The following is a 20081-nucleotide window of genomic DNA, read 5'->3' as shown; positions in this document are numbered from 1 at the left end:
CCATAGAAAAGGTTTTTATATCATGACTTTGTATATCAGTTAATTTCTTTGTTGGAACGTGGTTTTCTACAGCTTCAAATTCTGTTACTTTCACTTTATTTTCTTCCTGGACTTTTGAGAGTTCTGTGGCAATTTTGGGACTTCCCATTGGTTCTTTAGAACTTTCTTCAGCCGGTTCATTCACAATCGTTTCTATAAGTTTTTCCCCTTTTACTGTCATATCAACAACATTATTGTCTTCATTTTCCAACAATAACATTTCTTCCTTTTGAACTACAACCGTTTGGTTTTCTACCAAAGGTGCAACAGCTACCATGTTTTCAAGCAAACCACTATCTTCCTGGACGGAAGACATTTCTCGGGAAACGATGTTTCCGTTTCATTTGGAATATTCATCTTAAAATTTTCAGATTGTTCGATAGAAGTCATCATCGGTTTTGATGAAGTAGAAATTCCAAATTCTTCGACCTGTACGTCAACTTGTTCAAATAAAACGGTAGAATCATTATCTTTGGGTGTCCCAACAATATTACCATCGGTTTCCACGTTTCCTTTCTCGACAATCTCAATGTGTTCTGATACTGTCATATTGTTTACAGTTGCGTTTTGCACATCTAATTCTTCAGTTATTTCCACAGTTGTTCTCTCTTCTAATATTTTGTCTCCTCCAATTGTTTCAGTTTTTAATGTAAATTGATTAAAAGAAACGACTTCAGGTTTCTCTTCAAGGATTTCCTGTGAGCTATCGGCATCTCCAACAGAAAATACGGACGGTTTTTCAATTATTTCGGAATTAACATTTTCAACATTTCCTATTTCTTCAAAACAAGATGATGCAGATGTTGAAATATTTTTCAGATTCTCTTCGAGTTCTTCAACTTTTTCACATGTAGGTTCTGTAGAAAACTCTGCTACTTTCTGAGACGAAACATGGATATAATCAGGAGCAACTTCTGTTTCGGTGTATGAACCACATACACCTTCGACGCCAGTGCGGAAATTCAAATCACCTTCTGATAAGTTAGGTTCTGTAGAAAACTCTGCTACTTTCTGAGTCGAAACTTGGATATAATCAGGAGCAACTTCTGTTTCGGTGTATGAACCACATACACCTTCGACGCCAGTGCAGAAATTCAAATCACCTTCTGATAAGTTAGTAAGATTTCCTGTGATATCTTCCTGTGATTCCTCAGAATTAAGCACGTGTGTATCAGTTACTACAGGAAAAATATTTTCAGACAACTCTACTGAACTTTGTTTCTGATCTATTAAAATGGCATCCTGAATGACCTCACCAGATTCTGTGTCACATTTCGCCGACGATGTATTCATAAGTTTTACTTCTTCGATATTTTCTGGTTTAAAACTAACCCCATCACTGTTGCTTCCATCAGCTAATTCGCTGAAAGTGTTGTTAACTACAGGAACATAAATTTGCGAATCCATCGCTTCGTTCAAAGCCGATTGTAAGGAATTAGATTCAACATTAGACAGGGCATTCGGATATGAAGTGTCTGTTGTATTACTTTCTGTATACAGTGTGTCCTGCAGTTGGCAGGCTTCAGTGGAAACATTTCCATTGATTTCCATTGTCGTACTTGGTTGTCCAATCACGGTTGACTTAACAGAAATATCCTGGTTGTACCCTTCTAGATTTGTCCTAGACTTCTCATCATTTACCTCGGTCTCAGTTTTAACATTGTTCACAAATTCGTTATCCATATCCATTTTATGTTATTTATAAAATTTAATTGATGTTATTATTATTATTATTATCGTTATTTCATAAATCAATGTTTTTTTCTTTTTTTTTTGTTTTCTAAATGTCTTCACACAAAAAGTATTTTATAAATAATATTCGATATAAAAAGGATAATTTCTTAATGACACAGGGCTCTTCTGCGCAAGTAGATTTAAGAATCTTGCCAAGGGACTTGATGCAATACATACAAAAGGACACTAAATTAAATCAATAATAATGATTTGTCGAAAGCAATCTATATAAATATAACTGTTTCTGCAGTGGCCACAGGGTGTCTAGAGAAACGAAACGGTGTTAATTGATAAAGTCAAAAAGTTTTATGTTCAATAGAGACAGAAAAAATGATACAAAAAAAAAATTAAGTTTCGATTATGAGAGTGAAATAATTTTGGTGAGAAAAATATTCATAACAGCAACACCAACAATTAATAATAATAATAATAATAATAATAATAATAATAATAATAATAATCAATTAATAATAACAGTAGTAATGATAATAAATTTTACAGAAATACCGATAAATTCTCAAGGCGTTGTCACGAAAGTCTGTGTACAAGATTCCAAAATTTAAAATGGTAGTTTTGTTATTTATGTTTTTTTAAAATTTTTTGTTCTTGTTTTTTTTTTCGTTCTCTTTGTTTGGGTTTTTTTGGTTTTTTTTTTGTTGTTGTTTTTTTCTTCAAAATTTATCCTTTTATATTTCTGTCGTAGATATCGTTGTTTAGTTTAATGCTGAAAGTTAAACTTTTCCTTCGTGAGATCTTTTTAAAATCTTCCTTTAAATTGTAAATGGGCTGCAACAAGCTATAACGTTTTTATCCACAATATTTTGCTTTCTTACTTCTTTTTTTTTTTTTTGGATATCACAAAATATTTAAAGAAAGAACGAATTAAGAAAAAAAATTCAACAAAAAATATTTTTGTTGTTGGTGTTAGTGGTAGTGATATCAACTAATTAATCCGCACGCACGCATTTATGTATGAACGTCTGTAAACCACGCATGGGTGAATGTAGTCGGCGATCAAGTTAGACTCTGTCAGTTTCAGCGGAGACGCGGCAGTCAGAAAAGTGCATTTGTATGGCTAAGAACCACGTACACTCCACTTAGGTTTCTTATCACCGACTGACTCACTCACACCATTGCTGCCTCTCTTAGTTATATAAATATATGAGTGTGTGCAAAGATCTACTATCACCACCACCACTACTTCACGTATGTAATTTGATTCTAAATGCCTAGTTATGAAGAGGGAGGCGGGATATGATTGCATAGATTTCAACCCGATGGCTGCCTCTGTTTCTATATCTTGATAAGAAAAAGGCACACACCATTAAAACAAGTAGTGCGACGACTCTACGATACGGTTTCGATTTCTGGTTAGAACCCACTTCGTTTCAAAACAGGTTAAATATTCTTGAGAAATAAACGAAACTTGAAATTTCCCTATCTTCTACCTTTTCTCTTTTACCTGTTTAAATCATTGAATGCGGCCATGCTGCAGCACCGCCTTGAAGAGTTTAGTCGAACGAATCGACTCTAGTACTTTTATATATTTATTTGACTCTTTGTTGATATTTTTTTCAATCTTGTACTTATTCTATCGGTTTCTTTTTGCCGAGCTACTAAGTTATGGGAAGGTAAACAAACTAACACCGGTTGTTTAACGGTGGTGGGAGGCAAACACAGACAGACACACACATAGACACATACACAACATACATATATACATACATACATACATACATACATACATACATACATACATACATACATACATACATACATTCACAACATACATACATACGTACATGCAAACATGCATGCACACATATACATACATACACATATATACACACACATATACATATACACATACATACATATATATATATGTGTGTGTGTGTGGAGGCGCAATGGCCCAGTGGTTAGGGCAGCGGACTCGCGGTTTCGATTCCCAGGCCGGGCGTTGTATTTGTTTATTGAGCGAAAACACCTAAAAGCTCCACGAGGCTCCGGCAGGGGCTGGTGGTGACCCCTGTTGTACTCTTTCGCCACAACTTTCTCTCACTCTCTCTTTCTGTTTCTTGAGTAACGCTGCGATGGACTGGCGTCCCATCCAGCTGGAGGGAACACATACGCCACAGAAACTGAGAAACCGGGCCCATGAGCCTGGTTAGGCTTGAAAAGGGCGAAAAAACAAATACATATATATAGTTGAAATTTATAGAAAAACAAAAGACGAAGACGGGTGTATGAACAACAAGCAGGTGTATTAGCTTGATGCTCGGAAAAATGAAAACGTCTTTTACGTTTCGAGCCAACGCCCTTCAGCAGAAAGGAATAAGAGAAAATAAGCAGAGAGAAAGAATGAAAAAAAAAAAAACTTGTAGATTTCAGTGATATATACGACGGATTTCTTTCACTCAGAAAACATTGGTCGGCCAAGGGCTATAGTTGAAGACACTTGCTAAAGGTACCATGCAGTGGGATTGAACCCAAAACCATGCGGTGGCAAAACAAGCTTTTTACCCACATGGCTACAGAATCAATCAACATCGAGACAAGGCACGGCTAACATTATCGATTATCGCTTCGGAATACGTACCCAGAGGGCTAGGGTTTTCGTACTAGTTTCTATTTCCGGTTAAAGACACCTCATTTCAAGTACATTGCGAAAGGCTTTTAGGGAAATGCATGACTATCACAGCTTCTCTTTTTCTTCGGTTTATTTATTCGTTTTTTTTTTTAAACTTCGTGAGCAAAATCAACTTTCATTTTTCTACATTAAATTGCGACTTATTTTAACCTACAAAAAAATACCCGGTTTATTATTGCGCTAGAATGGAGGTGCAGGTGTGGTCGATATGTCTCTCTTTAGTTTATTTGCTGGTTCGGGAATATTACAGCTGTTTCCACCCTCAACACTCCACTGCCTTCACTGTTCAACCATTTTCCTTTTCAGCACTAAATAACGAACATTGCTTCATTGACTGCTTTTTAATTACCACCACCACCACTACCACTACCACCACCACCACTACCTCCACCACCACAACCACCATTACCACCACCACAACTACTACAACCACCACCACCACCACCACTACTACTACTACTACCACCATCAATACTACTATTGCTATCACTACTACTACCACCACCACTACTACTGTTACCACCACCACTACTACTACTGCTATATGAATTTAGAGCACTTAGTCATACTTTAAAACGACGAGGTCAAATCTGCATAACAAAATTATAGGCCAATACAGGTATAACAAATACCATATAACATAAATTCTTGATTTATTAAAATCATCTCCGCCTCCAGAGCATGTGTCATATTTACCAAATGGCAATGAAGATCTGCTCGTCTTGAGGAGGGGAGATACTCTTAGCGTCGTGATTCCATGAACCTGCATCTGTAAAGTCTTGCTTCAGTGCTGTTGGTAGAGCAACGTCTGCTATGACTTTAGAGACCGACACGGGAGTGATAGTACTGGCTGTAGCAACTATGTTTGAAAGTATTGCCTGTCAGTTTTATCCTGGTGTTGCTTTTCTCAATTTTACTCTTCTTCACTAGAAAGCTTCAGCCTTTCCTCACGCCTTTCTAAAGACCTGTCTAGTTCCTACCGCCAACGGGACCAATCACTATCAATGTCCTCCCACTAGAAAGTTAATATCAGCTGTTACACTTAGCTCTAGGTCTGCCCTGATCGAGTAGGTCAATAATGAAAGGTGTTCCAATCGTGATTATTCTGTCATTTATTCAGATAGTGTATTTGATGCCATATCATTCAATATGTCCTTCCTCCATTTTTAAGAAAGTAAAGTGTGATTTGAGGTTGAAATTTAACAGCTATTTAACGCCATGAAATTTTCCGATGCTCTAGCGATTCTGCCAGTTCGCCGCCTCAAACACTCATATTATAATCCCCTCAGCTGTAAACGCAAGACCTGAAATTTTCGTGGGAGTGAGACGACTCGATTACATCGACCCCAGGGCTCAAATAGTAATTATTTTGTCGATACCGAAAGAGATGAAAAGCAAAGTCGACCTCAGTGGAATTTGAACTCAGAACGTATAGACAGACGAAATAGCTATTTCTTTACTACCCACAAGGGACTAAACACAGGGAGGACAAACAAGGACAGACAAACGGATTAAGTCGATTATATCGACCCCAGTGCGTAACTGGTACTTATTTAATCGACCCCGAAAGGATGAAAGGCAAAATCGACCTCGGCAGAATTTGAACTCAGAACGTAGCGGCAGACGAAATACCCGCTAAGCATTTTGTCCGGCGTTCTAACGCTCCCGCCAAGTCACACCACCTAAACCATTCGTATTCTAATGCCTAGGTAGTCCTCCTGATCAAATAACTGGAATAGTGATTGTCGAAACCGACGGAGGATCCATTTACTTTTATTATCATGACCGTCAACACAAGGCAATCATATCTTTCTCAAGAAAATTCGTTGAGTGAGCAACAAAATTACCACAGACCAAACTAGGTCACAAGTTAAACTTTACTGTATGACGCAGTTATTTTTATATTTTAAAATTTCTTTTGAAGATTGGCGGATATATAATTTAATGTAAAAATTAACAACAATAGATGAAATTCTTTTCTACTCTAGGCACAAGGCCTGAAATTTGGGGAAGGGGCCAGTCGATTAGATCGATACCAGTACGCAACTGGTACTTAATTTATCGACTCCGAAAAGGACGAAAGGCAAAGTCGATTTCGACGGAATTTGAACTCAGAACGTAAAGACAGACGAAATATGCTAAGCATTTCGCCCGGCGTGCTAAGGCTTCTTAGTTCTTTATTGCCTACAAGGGGCTAAACACAGAGGGGACAAACAAGGACAGGCAAACGGATTAAGTCGATTACATCGTCCCCAGTGCGTAACTGGTACTTAATTTATCGACCCCGAAAGGATGAAAGGCAAAGTCGACCTCGGCGGAATTTGAACACAGAACGTAACGGCAGACGAAATACGGCTACGCATTTCGCCCGGCGTGCTAACGTTTCTGCCAGCTCGCCGCCTTAACAACAATAGATGAAATTGTCTTTCCCAAAAACAAATGCCTTAGTGAAGTTTGTATTCAGGAACAAGAGGCAGTTGACAAGTCCAGTCATCAAATTATACTGAGTTTGTTTGTTTGTTTATTCATTTATTTATGTAATTATTTATTTTGAAGCGGGAAGAGGTGCTTAAACCAGAGCCACAAATGACTCGACATAGTAGTACTTGAACTCAATACAGTAGTTAATGAAACAATCAGCAATATCACAGTACTCCCACCCACTCTCATGAATGAGTTGTAGTATGCTATTATACACACACACACACACACACACACATATATATATATATATATATAGAGAGAGAGAGAGAGGGGAAGAGAGAGAGGCGTATAAATGTAAATATATATGTAAATATATATATATATGTAAATATATATATATGTAAATATATATGTAAATGTATATATATATATATATACATATATACATATATATATATATATATATTATATATATATAATATATATATATATATATATATATATATATATATATATATGTATGTATACTTAGCTCTAGATGAACTATCCAATCAGTTAGCTGAAGGTATCAAACTAGGCCCTAACACGTCTTATGGAAACGCTAGAAAAGTTGTTGCTGTCGTTATTGATGTTGTTTAGCCTCTAGTAAGCTAAACTCTGATCAAAGGCTTTTCAGCCATGATCATCCTGTTTGTTTATATGTCAACGACATGAACTACATCGCCTAATGCAAATGGACGAGTTGTAGGAAGTTGTGCTAACTACATCTTTTCCGGAAACATTACTGGTGTAATTTAAATGGTCTGGAGTCTGGGCCCAAAATTGATTCCTAGAAAATTTACCTCTGCAGAAGCGTCATTTGTCACAAAGATAATTTTTCAACAAATAAAAAGTGACAAAAATAACGCCAGATTTAAATAAAGGCTAGGCTCAGTGTGTTCCAGTATCATTGCAATGCAATGACTGAAAGCAGTAAAATAAAAGAATTTAATAAGCTGATGGCTTTGCTGGGTGGAGGTGCTTATCTCCCCTTTTTGAAAACTTAAGGACACAGAAAGCTTGTGTCACGTAGCCAACTGGAAACGATGTTTCCTGGCGCTAAATAGCAGTAGCATTCTTCCCTTTCCTGAGACTGCCGCATTAAGTTAGCAACAAACCATCAGTTTAACGTGCTGCTACTGTATAAGTCTCCCTGAGAGATTTAGAAATGCAATATTTCTAATTATTATTTTTTTATATAAAAGGCGGCGAGCTGGCAGAACCGTTAGCACGCTGGGCGAAATGCGTAGCCGTATTTCGTCTGCTGTTACGTTCTGAGTTCAAATTCCGCCGAGATCGACTTTGCCTTTCATCCTTTCTGGGTCAATAAATTAAGTACAAGTTATGCACTGGGATCGATATCTGTCCTTGTTTGTCCCCTCTGTGTTTAGCCCCTTATGGGTAGTAAAGAAATAATAATTATTTTTATATTTGCAGTAGAAGTTGCATTCGATCCAGAGGAAAACCTGTTTCTCATCTCCTTGGGTTTGTTATGAACATGAAGACGCACATGACCGGAGTTTAATCCGGTTTTCATATTCCGGCGAATAAGTAACCGGGATCCCAACATTTTCCTATTGTACTCTATCCGTCATAGAGTTAACTTCCCGTCTATTGCTGCAACTCATTACACCTGCATTAACTGGAGCAACGTCAAATGACGAGTGAAGGCGCGTGGTTTAGTGGTTAGTGTACTTCGCTCCGGATCGTAAGGCCGCGAGTTCGATTCCAGGCGGTGCGTTATGCTGAGCAAGACATTTTTTTTCAAATTGCTCCAGTGCATTCGGTTGGGAAAAAAAGTGGGTTGTACCTGTAATTCAAAGGGGGCCAGCCTTGTTACATTCTGTATCACGCTGAATCTACCTGAGAACTACATTAAGGGTACTTGTGCGTTGGTTTCACGAACCGGCTGTTCTATTAATCGGATCAACTGCAACTCTCTTCGTCGTAACCGACGGAGATCCATTTTTTTTTTTTTTTGCGTGAAATGAAGTTTCGCTCAAGAATACTACGCACCACCTAATCATACGAAGGTAAGTGCAATACTTTAATAAACCCAGCCATGCTCAACTGCTTAGCAGAACAAAATCTGTAAAGGTACAAGCCTTTGTGGTTATGGTCTGTGTGTTTTCATCAAAACCCCTGGGTTAATAGAGTATAATTAATTAAAAAAATTACATTCATGGTTTTCTGGAGGTATTACTGAGTCTTTACGTTAGCGTTTAACTATGATGTTTTGGGCATTCACACGTGGTTGAATATTAAGCTGTGGTGTGTAGACGATTTAGCTGAAACCGACAATCGCAAATTGAGCTAGTTTGTATAATCATAAACTGTGACAAGAATGCACACTAATTTGTGGGTGGTATACAAAGTGGATTCTTCCATACCAGACACGATCACAGTTGAGAGTTTATGCTTTGCTGACCATTACAGAAACACTCATTAAATACATGATATATCACGTGACCGACTAGGCTATCAGATGCTGCTACACAATGCACTGTTTTAGCCTTCAAATGACGCCACCACGCTGGCTAAGCGAGCAGGCCAACAGAAGAAAGAGTAAGAGAAAGTTGTGGCGAAAGAGTACAGGATTTGCCACTACCCCACTGCTAGAGTCTCGTGGAGTTTTAGGTGTTTTCGCTCAATAAACACTCACAACGCCCAGTCTGAGAATCGAAACCGCTATCCTACGACCGCGAATCCGCTGCTCTAACCACTGGGCCATTGCGCCTCCACCTGATATATATTTTGCTGTAAATATTTTTATAGTTTAGGCGGCGAGCCGGCAGGATTGTTAGCACACCGGATAAAATGCTTAGCAGCACTTCGTCCGGCGTACTGGCAATATCGTTAGCACGTCGGTCAAAATGTTTAGTAGCATTTCATCAATCTACACGTTCCGAGTTCAAATTCCGTCGAGATTGACATTGCCATTCATCTTTTCGGGCCCGATGGAATAAGTACCAGTTAAACACTGGGATTGATGTAATCCACTTACAACCCACCTCCAAAACTGCTTGCCTTATATAAAAAATTTGAAAGGCGGCAGAATCGAGATGGTAGAATCGTTATCGTCCTAGACAAGAAGCTTAACGGCATTTCGTCTGTCTTTACGTTCAAATTTTACCCTAGTCGGCTTTGCCTTTCTTCCTTTCGGGATCGATAAAATAAGTACCAGTTAAACACTGGGGTCGATGTAATCTACTTACACCTTCCCCACCTCAAAAACTGCTTGCCTTATATCAAAAATTTGAAAGGCAGCAGAATTGAGCTGGTAGAATCGTTACCGTGCTAGACAAAAGGCTTAGCGGCATTTTGTCTGCTTTTTACGTTCTGAGTTCAAATTCCACCCTGGTCGGCTTTGCCTTTCGTCGTTTCGATGACATTAGGACCAGTTACGCACTGATATCGATTTAATCGAGTAACCCCATTCCCTAAAATTTCAGGCCTTGTATCGATTGTTTTTATTTATTTTATTTATGCGCCCTTTTCAAGCCTAGCCAGGCTCATAGGCCCGGTTTCCCGGTTTCTGTGGCGTATGTGTTCCCCCCAGCTGGACAGGACGCCAGTCCATCGCAGCGTTACCCTAGAAACAGGAAGAAAGGGTGAGAGAAAGTTAAGGCGAAAGAGTACAACAGGGGTCGCAACCACCACCACTGCCGGAGCCTCGTGTAGCTTTAGGTGTTTTCGCTCAATAAACACACACAACGCTCGGTGTGGGAATCGAAACTGTGATCCTCCGATCGCAAGTCCGCTGCCCTAACCACTGGGCCATTGCGCCTCCACTATTGTAGAAAAGATAAAGCGATGGATTGGCAGAATCATTATCATACTGGATAAAATGCTTAGCAAGATTTCTTCCGGTTCTTTACATTCTGAGTTCAAATCCACCAAGGTCAGCTTTGACTTTCATCCTTTCGGGGGTCGATAAAACATTACATGCCAAGTACTAGGATCGATGTGACCTCAAAAATTGTTGACCTTGTGTCCAAAGTTAGAATAGTTATTTGTTTAACTTACATTCTGTACAGGAATCGAGGCTGCGATGCGGTTTCAATTTGAGATTGAAACGATTTTACCCACTTACACTAATGTTGTTGCTTATTGATACTCCATCCGTTGTGACAACGAGGGTTACAGTTGATCCAATCAACGGAACAGCCTCCTCATGAAATTAACATGCAAGTGACTAAGTACTCCACAGACACTCATATCCTTAACGTAGTTCTCAGGGAGATTCAGCGTAACACAGAATGTGACAAGGCTGGCTCCTTTTGAATTACAGCTGAGTGAACTGAAGCAACATGAAATGAAATGTCTTGCTGAAGGGCATAACACACTGCCGGAAATCGAGCTCACGACCTTACGATCGTGTGTCGAATACCCTAACCTCTAAGCTACGCGCCTTCAGTGCTGCTGTTTAGAAAGGCTGGGCAACCTAGCGTTTTCTCCTTCGCTCATAGCGTCTTGGTGTAGAAAAGAAAACAAGGCGGCGAGCTGGCAGAAACGTTAGCACGCCGGGCGAAATGCTTAGCGATATTTCGTCTGCCGTTACGTTCCGAGTTCAAATTCCGCCGAGGTCGACTTTGTCTTCCATCCTTACGGGGTCGATAAATTAAGTACCAGTTACGCACTGGGATCGATGTAATCGACTTAATACCTTTGTCTGTCCTTGTTTGTCTCCTCTATGTTTAGCCCCTTGTGGGCAATAAAGAAATAGGTATATAAAAGAAAACAAAATTAACAGAGATCATAAACACAGCCATAGCTGCGCCAATAGCTGTGAAGCAGATAAGAGTTAAACGCACTGAGGAAAAGAATGGGTTAAAGTTTCTATAGGATATATAATGCAAATGAAACTTAAGACCAAATCTTCATGACGTGACAGACTTAATGATAACAAAATATGATTTGCAATGATACTGGTTAGATACTAGTTTTACTAGTGATTTCAAATTATCAGACTTTTATCGACATCTTTTGACTTTTCAATTGATACGTGTCCAAAATATTATTCAGTTCAGAAATTAATGTTTATCATCTTGCGTTCAAAGACCATCATAGACAGATAAAGTTCTCAGTATTTCTAAATAGAAAAAAGTGGGTTCTCTATTTGAATGTTTATTTCGTAAGAATCTTGTAAAATATGAAACTAATTTAAATAGTTCCCGATTTATAATTGAAATTAAACACGCACACAGAGCTCTTTGTGTAGATCTATCCACACATCCATCTACAGTGAAGGTGCGTGGCTTACTGGTTAGAGATGTTGCGCTCACGATACTGCAGTCGAGGTTTCGAACCACAGACCGGGCAGTACGATTTGTTCTTGAGCAATACACTTTATTTCATGTTGCTCGAGTCCAGCCAGCTGTAAATGGGTGAACATTGCGACGGCGTAGTCAAAAGCTAATACGACGCTAAGCGCATTGTGACCAGCCATGCATAACAACATCCGGTAGTCTGGTCGGTCACGTGATATATATGCATACATGTGTGTACGTGGGTTGTGACTATAGCTTGACAACCGGTGTTGACTGGATTACGTCATCGATTCGACAGAAAAAAAGGATATAGAATACTACTAGACTTAGAAAGGTAATGCGGCCGACTTCAAGGCACTGCCCCAGTATGGCCGTGGTTCAATGACTGAACCACGCAAAGGACAAAAGAAAAATGTTTTGTTTATCAAAATATTAGGCACTGCATAAGTCGCTGATCGGCCCGAAGATAAGGTAGACGACATTTGAAAGGTTCCGTGCAGTGAGATTGAACCTGAAATCCCGCAGTTGCAAAACCGTAAATAATAGATTAGTAATCGTGAAATGACAGATTTTCTTAGAAAAATCAAAAATGTGTTTTTGCTTTTATACATTATATATATATATATATATATATATATATATATATAATATATATATATATATAATATATATATATATATAATTTTATTTATTAGGGAATAAAAATTCCGGCGTCACAGGGATTCAAATAAATTGAATTATTCTCGATAAGGAAATGTATGTTATTTAGAGATAGAAGTCCCCATGCAATTCATCAAATCCTAATATACATCAACCATATCATAGAATTTTATTTTAATACTCACTATATCAGTTCCAAATTTCTCATTATACACACACAATACGTAAAAATACCGTATATCTTAAAAGGATAATATGGGGTGTTGTGACGTTAATGCTTTCAATTAAGTTGTATGAACTTGGTAAAGTATATGTTTCAAGCAGAAATAGCAACCATATATGGCGGCGAGCTGGCGGAACCGTTAGCACGCCGGGCGAAATGCTTAGCAGTATTTCGTCAGCCGCTACGTTCTGAGTTCAAATTCCGCCGAGGCCGACTTTGCTTTTCATCCTTTCGGGGTCGATTAAATAAGTACCAGTTACGCACTGGCGTCGATATAATCGACTTAATCAGTTTGTCTCCTCTGTGTGTAGCCCCATATATTGCAGCTTTCGCAAGTTGGAAATAGCATTGGAAGATGTATTTGTTCGATATTTCGGCTATAATGAATAGTAAAATATTGATTTCAAATTTTAGTAGGAGTCCGATGGGATGAAAGGCAAAGTCGACCTCGGCTGAATTTGAACTCAGAACGCAACTGCAGACGAAATGCTTCAAGGCATTTTTTGTCCAGCGTGCTAACAATTCTGCCAGTAAGATATTCGTTTCTACTCTAGACACAAGGCCCGAAATTTGTGGGGAGGGGACCAGTCGATTAGTTCGAACCCAGTATGCAACTGGTACTTAATTTATCGACCACGAAAGTCGATCTCGGCGGAATTTGAACTCAGAACGTAACGGCAGACGAAATACCTATTTCTTTACTACCCATAAGGAGCTAAACACAGAGAGGACAAACAAGGACAGACGAACGGATTAAGTCGATTACATCGACCCCAGTGCGTAACTGGTACTTATTTAATCGACCCCGAAAGGATGAAAGGCAAAGTCGACCTCGGCGGAATTTGAACTCAGAAGGTAACGGCAGACGAAATACCGCTAAGCATTTTGTCCGGCGTGTTAACGATTCTGCCAGCTCGCCGCCCTCTGCCAGTAAGATATTGACATACATAGATGGAAGAGCATAATACTGGAATGTGTACGAGACATTTTAGCATAGTAGTTTTGGTGCTACCTATTTGACAGCCCCTTCTGTGTGAACATATTTCACATTATGTGCAAGAGAAGAGAGAAAAGTGGGTATGTCAATCGTGTTGATAAATTATAATGTCTATCGCGTGACTGCGTTTACGTGTAGCTCGAAATAGTACTGTTGCTAAAACAGTGTCCAGTCAGCCGTGCCACACGTCAGCGTCCAGACAACTGCACCCAATAGTTTCGTTCCGCACTGTAATAATGGCATTTGATGTAAGAGAAACAAAACGGTTTAAGGAAATTGTTTCTGTAAATGAGTTTTAAAAAATTTATCAAGAATTTCTCCGCCGACGGCAGAAAGACCGTTCTCTGTGTTGCATAATCATCGAAATTGTTTTATTCTTAAAAATTATATGAAAATAAAATTTTAATGAAAAAAATTGCACACTAAACAGATTACAAAGTCAACGCTGAAATATTGGTTTTAACATTCTAAGATTGTTAATAAAAAAAATTATTAGTGATTATATTAAGTGGCAAGGAAAAGTATACGACAAGTTTTTTTTTTTTTTAATGAAAAAAAAAAAAGATTTGTTTCTATTTGCTGATATAAGGTGATATGTAGCCACTTATTCTAATTTCTAGATAAAGTTGGTGAGAGATACAAATTTATTGGGAGTTGTATCAGAGAAATTTAATAACTCAGCACTGTGAGCCAACGAAAGTTACATTACTCCTGTTTACAACGTTGAATTTGCATCTCTTTCGGTACATATTTCAAGGCTACGTTGGCTGAGTTGTCGAGATAGCCGGAGAGACATGCCAATAATATAATACACTATCATTAAAAACGCACACAGAAGCTTAATAACTACAGTTGCTTCCCTTTTCTGCTAGAGTGTGAAATTCAAACTTACGAAAGCGAAGCTGACGTCTCGAATTATTAATTTGAAGTATATTTAAAATTGGCGGTATAGTTTCAATCTCGCTAGGACTTACCCAACAGTGCCTACCAAATTTCATGTTCGATTTTTAAGGTAAATGAGGGCCACACTCAACTGGTCCGAGGTTTATTTTCATGGCTTAAATTACAATTACGTCTAAAATATTGAGTAAATTATTCTATACGAGTAATTTATCAGCTGTAGATTTTGTATCTGGTTTGCAAGATTCTTTATATGAATTCGTGTGTTCAAACAAATTTTGTTGCTTGCGGGAGAGCCATAGTGCCTTCATATGACACTTGATTTTTTATTGTTCACAAGGGGCCAACACAGAGGGGAAAATGCAATCCGATTTTGGGGTCAGATACACGAATGGGAATACACAAAAAAAATCACTTTAAAAATTTAACACAAGATAAATGATTGGAATTTGAACCGGTGAATGTTATACTAAGGCACTATGACTCCCCAAACAAAATAAGCTGTAGTGTTTTTATTATTGGCATTGATTTTTGTTTTAAGGCGAACGAGGATCTTTTCGGTTTGAACGGCAGTTTTTTCTAGCGGTGTCATATGAAATTGTCACCCATAATTATAACCCTAGAATCGATCTATTGCATTTTAATCTCTTTTAGGGTTCTTAGAATTAAGTACTTCGTTCATGACACCACGACACTAAAATCCTACGGGAGAGATTAGTTTTAATTATTTCACTATAGCTGGGCATACCAACTATAAAATGCAAATAATATTAAGATGTCAATTGTAAAATGCATTTGGTGTGAGAATTTTAGAGCCTAAGATGAAAATTGGAAGCATTTACGAGGATTTGTTATGGGGGAGAGGGGGATTAAATTTGGCTGTTGCAGATTCGATAGAGTGTAAAGAAAACTGTATGGACTTGTTTAACCCACTAGAATTCAGATTACTGTTTGATGTAATATTTATTCACATGGTTTTGAATTATTCATGCATTATCTTGTAGTTTAGAGATTTCGAGGAGGTGATTGTTTTTAAAATGACTATGTAGGATAGGAGTGACAGGCCAAATCTGGCTAGTTTGAACATAAAAGAATATCGGAGCCTAATATGGCCGGTTTAAATGCTAAAGGATTTTAAATTACCATACAGAAAGGGACAATGAAAAGAACATTATTCTCTCCTTTGCTACGACATTCGTTAATTCAGACGAATCTCAATTCAGCAGGCCTATAACAAAGGTTTGCAAGCTGGATTTTCTATTTACAGGACGGAATTTTCCAACATGCGCTTTCTCAATTACCACAGTATGGTCAGATTTGAGAGATTTAGCCACTGTTGCTACAGAGCTAAGAGTTCCTTGAAAGATTCCTTGTAGACTGTTAATTTATGAAGATGCAGATCCTATATTTTCAAGTCCTTAGACTGGAGAACAACAACAAAAGCGGAATTTGTAAATTTTTAATTTTGTTGTTGGAGAGAAGGATAAGGAAAATTTGATGTAGAACGACGCCTGGTGAGAATGGGGAGATAATTGGCGGCTAAAAAAAAGCATGCCTCGAATTACACCTTTGAGGATTTTATAGAAGTATAAAAAAGACATCAGTGACAAAGCTACCAAATAGAGAGTAGTGAACCATTTCTCAGTCTTCTAGAGGAAAGGTTTTCTAGAAAAAAAATGTTTACAGCTGCAACTAAACAGTTCAGCCATCAAATTCTTCCAATTAAAGCTTTAAAAGGCTGATTAGACAATATTGTGAATATATGGCAGCCATTTTTTTTTTGTTTTAATTTCCACACTCGACATTTATCTTGGTGTTCTAGCCAAACTTCGAAGCTTCATGTAGTTGATAATTTACACGTAGGAAATTAGTGAAATTAAAGGGTTTCTCGTAGGTTAGTTAAAAATAAAATGTCTAACGAGACGTCTTAATTTTCCACTTTATTGCAACTTTTTTAACAGGAAAGTACTCATGAAAAATGTAGTTCCAAAAGAAAAATATGTAAATTCCATACGATTAAAGTCGTTTAATTTCAGACTAGATCCTAAATGGACCAACGAGATACGATTTTGAAGGAGCAAATAAGCCTTTCAGGAAATAAATCAAAGCTTCATGAACGGAAATATATTGTTTTAGTGAAGTAACCATAAACATTCTATTGGAGCGGAGGAAGCCAAGCAAGTGTGATATATTCATTTCAATGTCATGCTTTAGACAATATTTCATAATATAAGACATTATTAGGACACCGGTACGACCAACTCCATCATGACACAGGACAGCGATAGGAGCTTGGACGGGATCTTTAGTGCGCATAAGATTTTGTACAGAGTCAATCTCTTCCAAAATGCTGACAAAAATTGATAAATCACACGGACAGTCATCTCCTGACCATTGAGTGAAATAAAGATTACTTATTAGCTGTTGCTCACCAGAAGCATTGGTGATTGTCAGAACATCTAAAAAGTACTCGGGAGTTCTCCTATACGTATGGAAAGTAACTGTAAACGGTCCACTCTGAAATTTTTGATCAAGATTCCATTCTTGAGGCCAGTACTGACAACACAAAAGTTTATCCTCGTCATCCCTGGCATTCAGCATAATTATTATAGAAACCTTTTGTTCCCAAATCATTTGCCAAAAATCTTCGACAGTATTTTTTAGCGGCGCTTGAGCTGCAATGAAGCTCAATTTATGCAGACCGCGTCTCCATTTTATACTAGACGCATTTATATAACCAAGCATATTGTCAGGTCTTCCAGACAGTTGTACACGATTTTCGTCATAAGGTACAATAGATTGATAGCGATTTCGAGAAAGGTTATCTACATGACAACCAACAGAACAAGGCATTTGACTTTTTACGCCAGTTGAGCGAAACTCGGTGAAAACCTCGCCCTCATTTAATTTACGTTGCAGATTTTCATATTTATCTCTACTTCGAATGTCTTTAAATGCACCTGAAGCCACCATAATAAATGGCTTCTTGGAATGCTTATGTACAGCTCCTTTAGAACTTTCTAGGGCCAACAACTCCGATTTAGAGAGGGCTTGATAAGTTGGCTCAGTTACCGGTGGTTCAGATATGTGTACTTCCTACTAGGCAACATGGTTTGAGTTTCAGAAACTTTCGACTCCTTACTTTTCTCCAATTTAGCGGGTGAAACGGACTCAGTGCTTTTATCTCGTACTTGAATGTCTTGAACTCTCTTCAAAATTTGCCCTACGGTAATAGGTTTCGCAGGATCTATGTCCGTATCCTTCGACTTGGTTTTTGGAAATGGATATTTGGGTGGATATCTATAAGGAATGCCACTTTCTTTCAATGGTTGCGAATCGGAGAAATGTTTTTCCGTACTTTGTTTAGATTTAATATCCGCTTGGGTTTCACCTTCAGCCTTTTCTATTGCATCTAGATACTGCAGAATATTTTTTAAAGTTTGAGAAAGTAAATGCATCGGACTGGTTTCGGTATACTTCTGGAATCGTTCATTAATCATAGATATGTAAAAAGATTGCGTTTGACTACTTTTGTTAAGTTTCTTCGCTTCATATTTTATATCCTTGGAACCAGTCAGGAATAATTCTTCATCAAGACGTATCTCAGCAGCGCTGACGCTCGTTAAGGGTTTCGATGGACTAGTAATTGCTTCTGTTGCACCTAGAGCAGTTTGTTCTGGACGTGACGGTTGAGCGAGGAGGTATTGCGCAGTTTCAGTAGCTTCATAAAGAGATTTGGGAGACGATCGAACGTTATCAGGAATAGAAGTCAGCGACTGCTGGTAACGAAGAACAGATCTCAGAGTCTCCGACTGAGAACTTGACAGCAGCAACGAGTAAGATTCGTAGCCGTCAGGCTTGGCAGGTTCCTTTGTCGATCTGTCGCAGAACTCTGGATTATCTTGATAAAAATGCATCAAAAGGAAAGCCATTTGGAAGAAATATTTTGCTCTCTTCTTATCAGCCAGTTCTAGTTGTATGGAGCGAGATAACTGTTGGATAATTATACTAGACTTTTGAGAACGTGTGACTGCGGCAATATCTGACCACTTGAGGAGAAAAGCATCAGGGGACCTTAAATATTTCACCATGATACCGTTGTAGGACGTTATTAGATGCACCGCCTCACGACTCTCGGAAAGTATGGCAGGGTGACACTCTAGGCCGTAGTACGTCGCAGACTCGAATTCAATTATATAAAAAACCATACTAGTTGTAGAAGATATATGAAGGGTTTGGTAATTCTGAAAAGCTTTTTCTTGAGCAGCTGTAGCAATTTTCTCGTCCCTCCGTATGCTAGCAGGAAAAAGAAGGTGGCGGCCCACTGTCGTAACAGTATGCGTTTTGGGATCGTATGGACCTAGAATCACTCGAAGGTAAAACGAAGCCAGTTTGATAGCCCTTTCAAGTAAACAATCATACTGACTATATAAATAATCAACATGAAGTTGCCTGAAATACTGATACAGGGCAGCCTCATCCTTAATGTTATAAGCACGCGATATATAGTACATCACTCCAAAATAAAAACAATGTTGACTACAATGTTTGTCGAGTTGGGTCCCCAAAGGCTTGTTCAAATCAATCCATTCAACTCTCACGTCATTAGTGACGTGACGGAAACCAAAATATCTTGCATCTGTTATTCCAAGTTGGTGGATAGCAAAAGCCATGCACTCATGACCGACAGTATGAGGGAATACCATAGTTTCAAAACAAACTCTATCGAACGCGAACACAATAACCTTCATTCCATCTTTAGTATCTATATCAACCGATTTCATTGTGGCAATTTCAATATTATGCTACATTCACAAAAGGCTAGCTGTGCTTTGTCCCGAATCTTCGATGTCTGCAGTGAAGTATTTTGATATGGTTTAAGCTGTTATTCTTATTTTTATGATTTTTTTTTTTTTTTTTGCTTTACTGCTTTATTTATATGTTTGTGTGACGAGTGTGCGTGAGAGCTTGAGAAAATCTTAGAATACGTGCAGCAATTTTCTATTACAATTTAATAACAATGAATTTCTGTTGTTTTTTTTAATAATTTTAGATTTCAACTGAAGATGCCTGCGTTTCAGTTTCAAATCAAAGTGTCTGATTTTGTGACATCGTTGTCTAACAACTCAGAGAGCTTCTCTACTT

The 20081-nt window shown here is 38.2% G+C and overlaps 3 protein-coding genes across 3 annotated transcripts in view; all 3 read right to left on the bottom strand.

The window, feature by feature from the left end:
• LOC118765109 overlaps nucleotides 1-2929 on the bottom strand; it is a 4338-nt gene extending 1409 nt beyond the window's left edge. Inside the window, exons 1-2 of the mRNA XM_036506596.1 lie at nucleotides 1143-2929; nucleotides 1-1010 (exon numbers count right to left, since the gene is read on the bottom strand). The exon at nucleotides 1-1010 is cut by the window's left edge and continues 1409 nt beyond it. Of these exons, the coding sequence (XP_036362489.1) occupies nucleotides 310-1010; nucleotides 1143-1728 (1287 nt within the window). The 5' untranslated portion in view covers nucleotides 1729-2929 and the 3' untranslated portion in view covers nucleotides 1-309. The remainder of the gene's footprint in view (nucleotides 1011-1142) is intronic.
• Nucleotides 2930-16892: 13963 nt separating this feature from the next.
• LOC115216608 (tyrosine-protein phosphatase non-receptor type 14-like) lies at nucleotides 16893-17934 on the bottom strand. Its single transcript, XM_029786083.2, has one exon. The coding sequence runs from the start codon at nucleotides 17907-17909 to the stop codon at nucleotides 16974-16976; it is 936 nt and encodes a 311-aa protein (XP_029641943.1). The 5' UTR covers nucleotides 17910-17934; the 3' UTR covers nucleotides 16893-16973.
• Nucleotides 17935-18004: 70 nt separating this feature from the next.
• LOC115216195 (tyrosine-protein phosphatase non-receptor type 14-like) lies at nucleotides 18005-19720 on the bottom strand. Its single transcript, XM_029785392.1, has one exon. It carries the CDS (start codon nucleotides 19718-19720, stop codon nucleotides 18005-18007), a length of 1716 nt encoding a protein of 571 aa, XP_029641252.1.
• Between the last annotated feature and the right edge of the window lie 361 nt (nucleotides 19721-20081).

Source organism: Octopus sinensis, linkage group LG10 (genome assembly GCF_006345805.1).
Source record: "Octopus sinensis linkage group LG10, ASM634580v1, whole genome shotgun sequence".
Taxonomy (NCBI): domain Eukaryota; kingdom Metazoa; phylum Mollusca; class Cephalopoda; order Octopoda; family Octopodidae; genus Octopus; species Octopus sinensis.
Note: the sequence above shows the minus strand (reverse complement) of the source record. Positions and strands in the feature narration are given on the sequence as shown.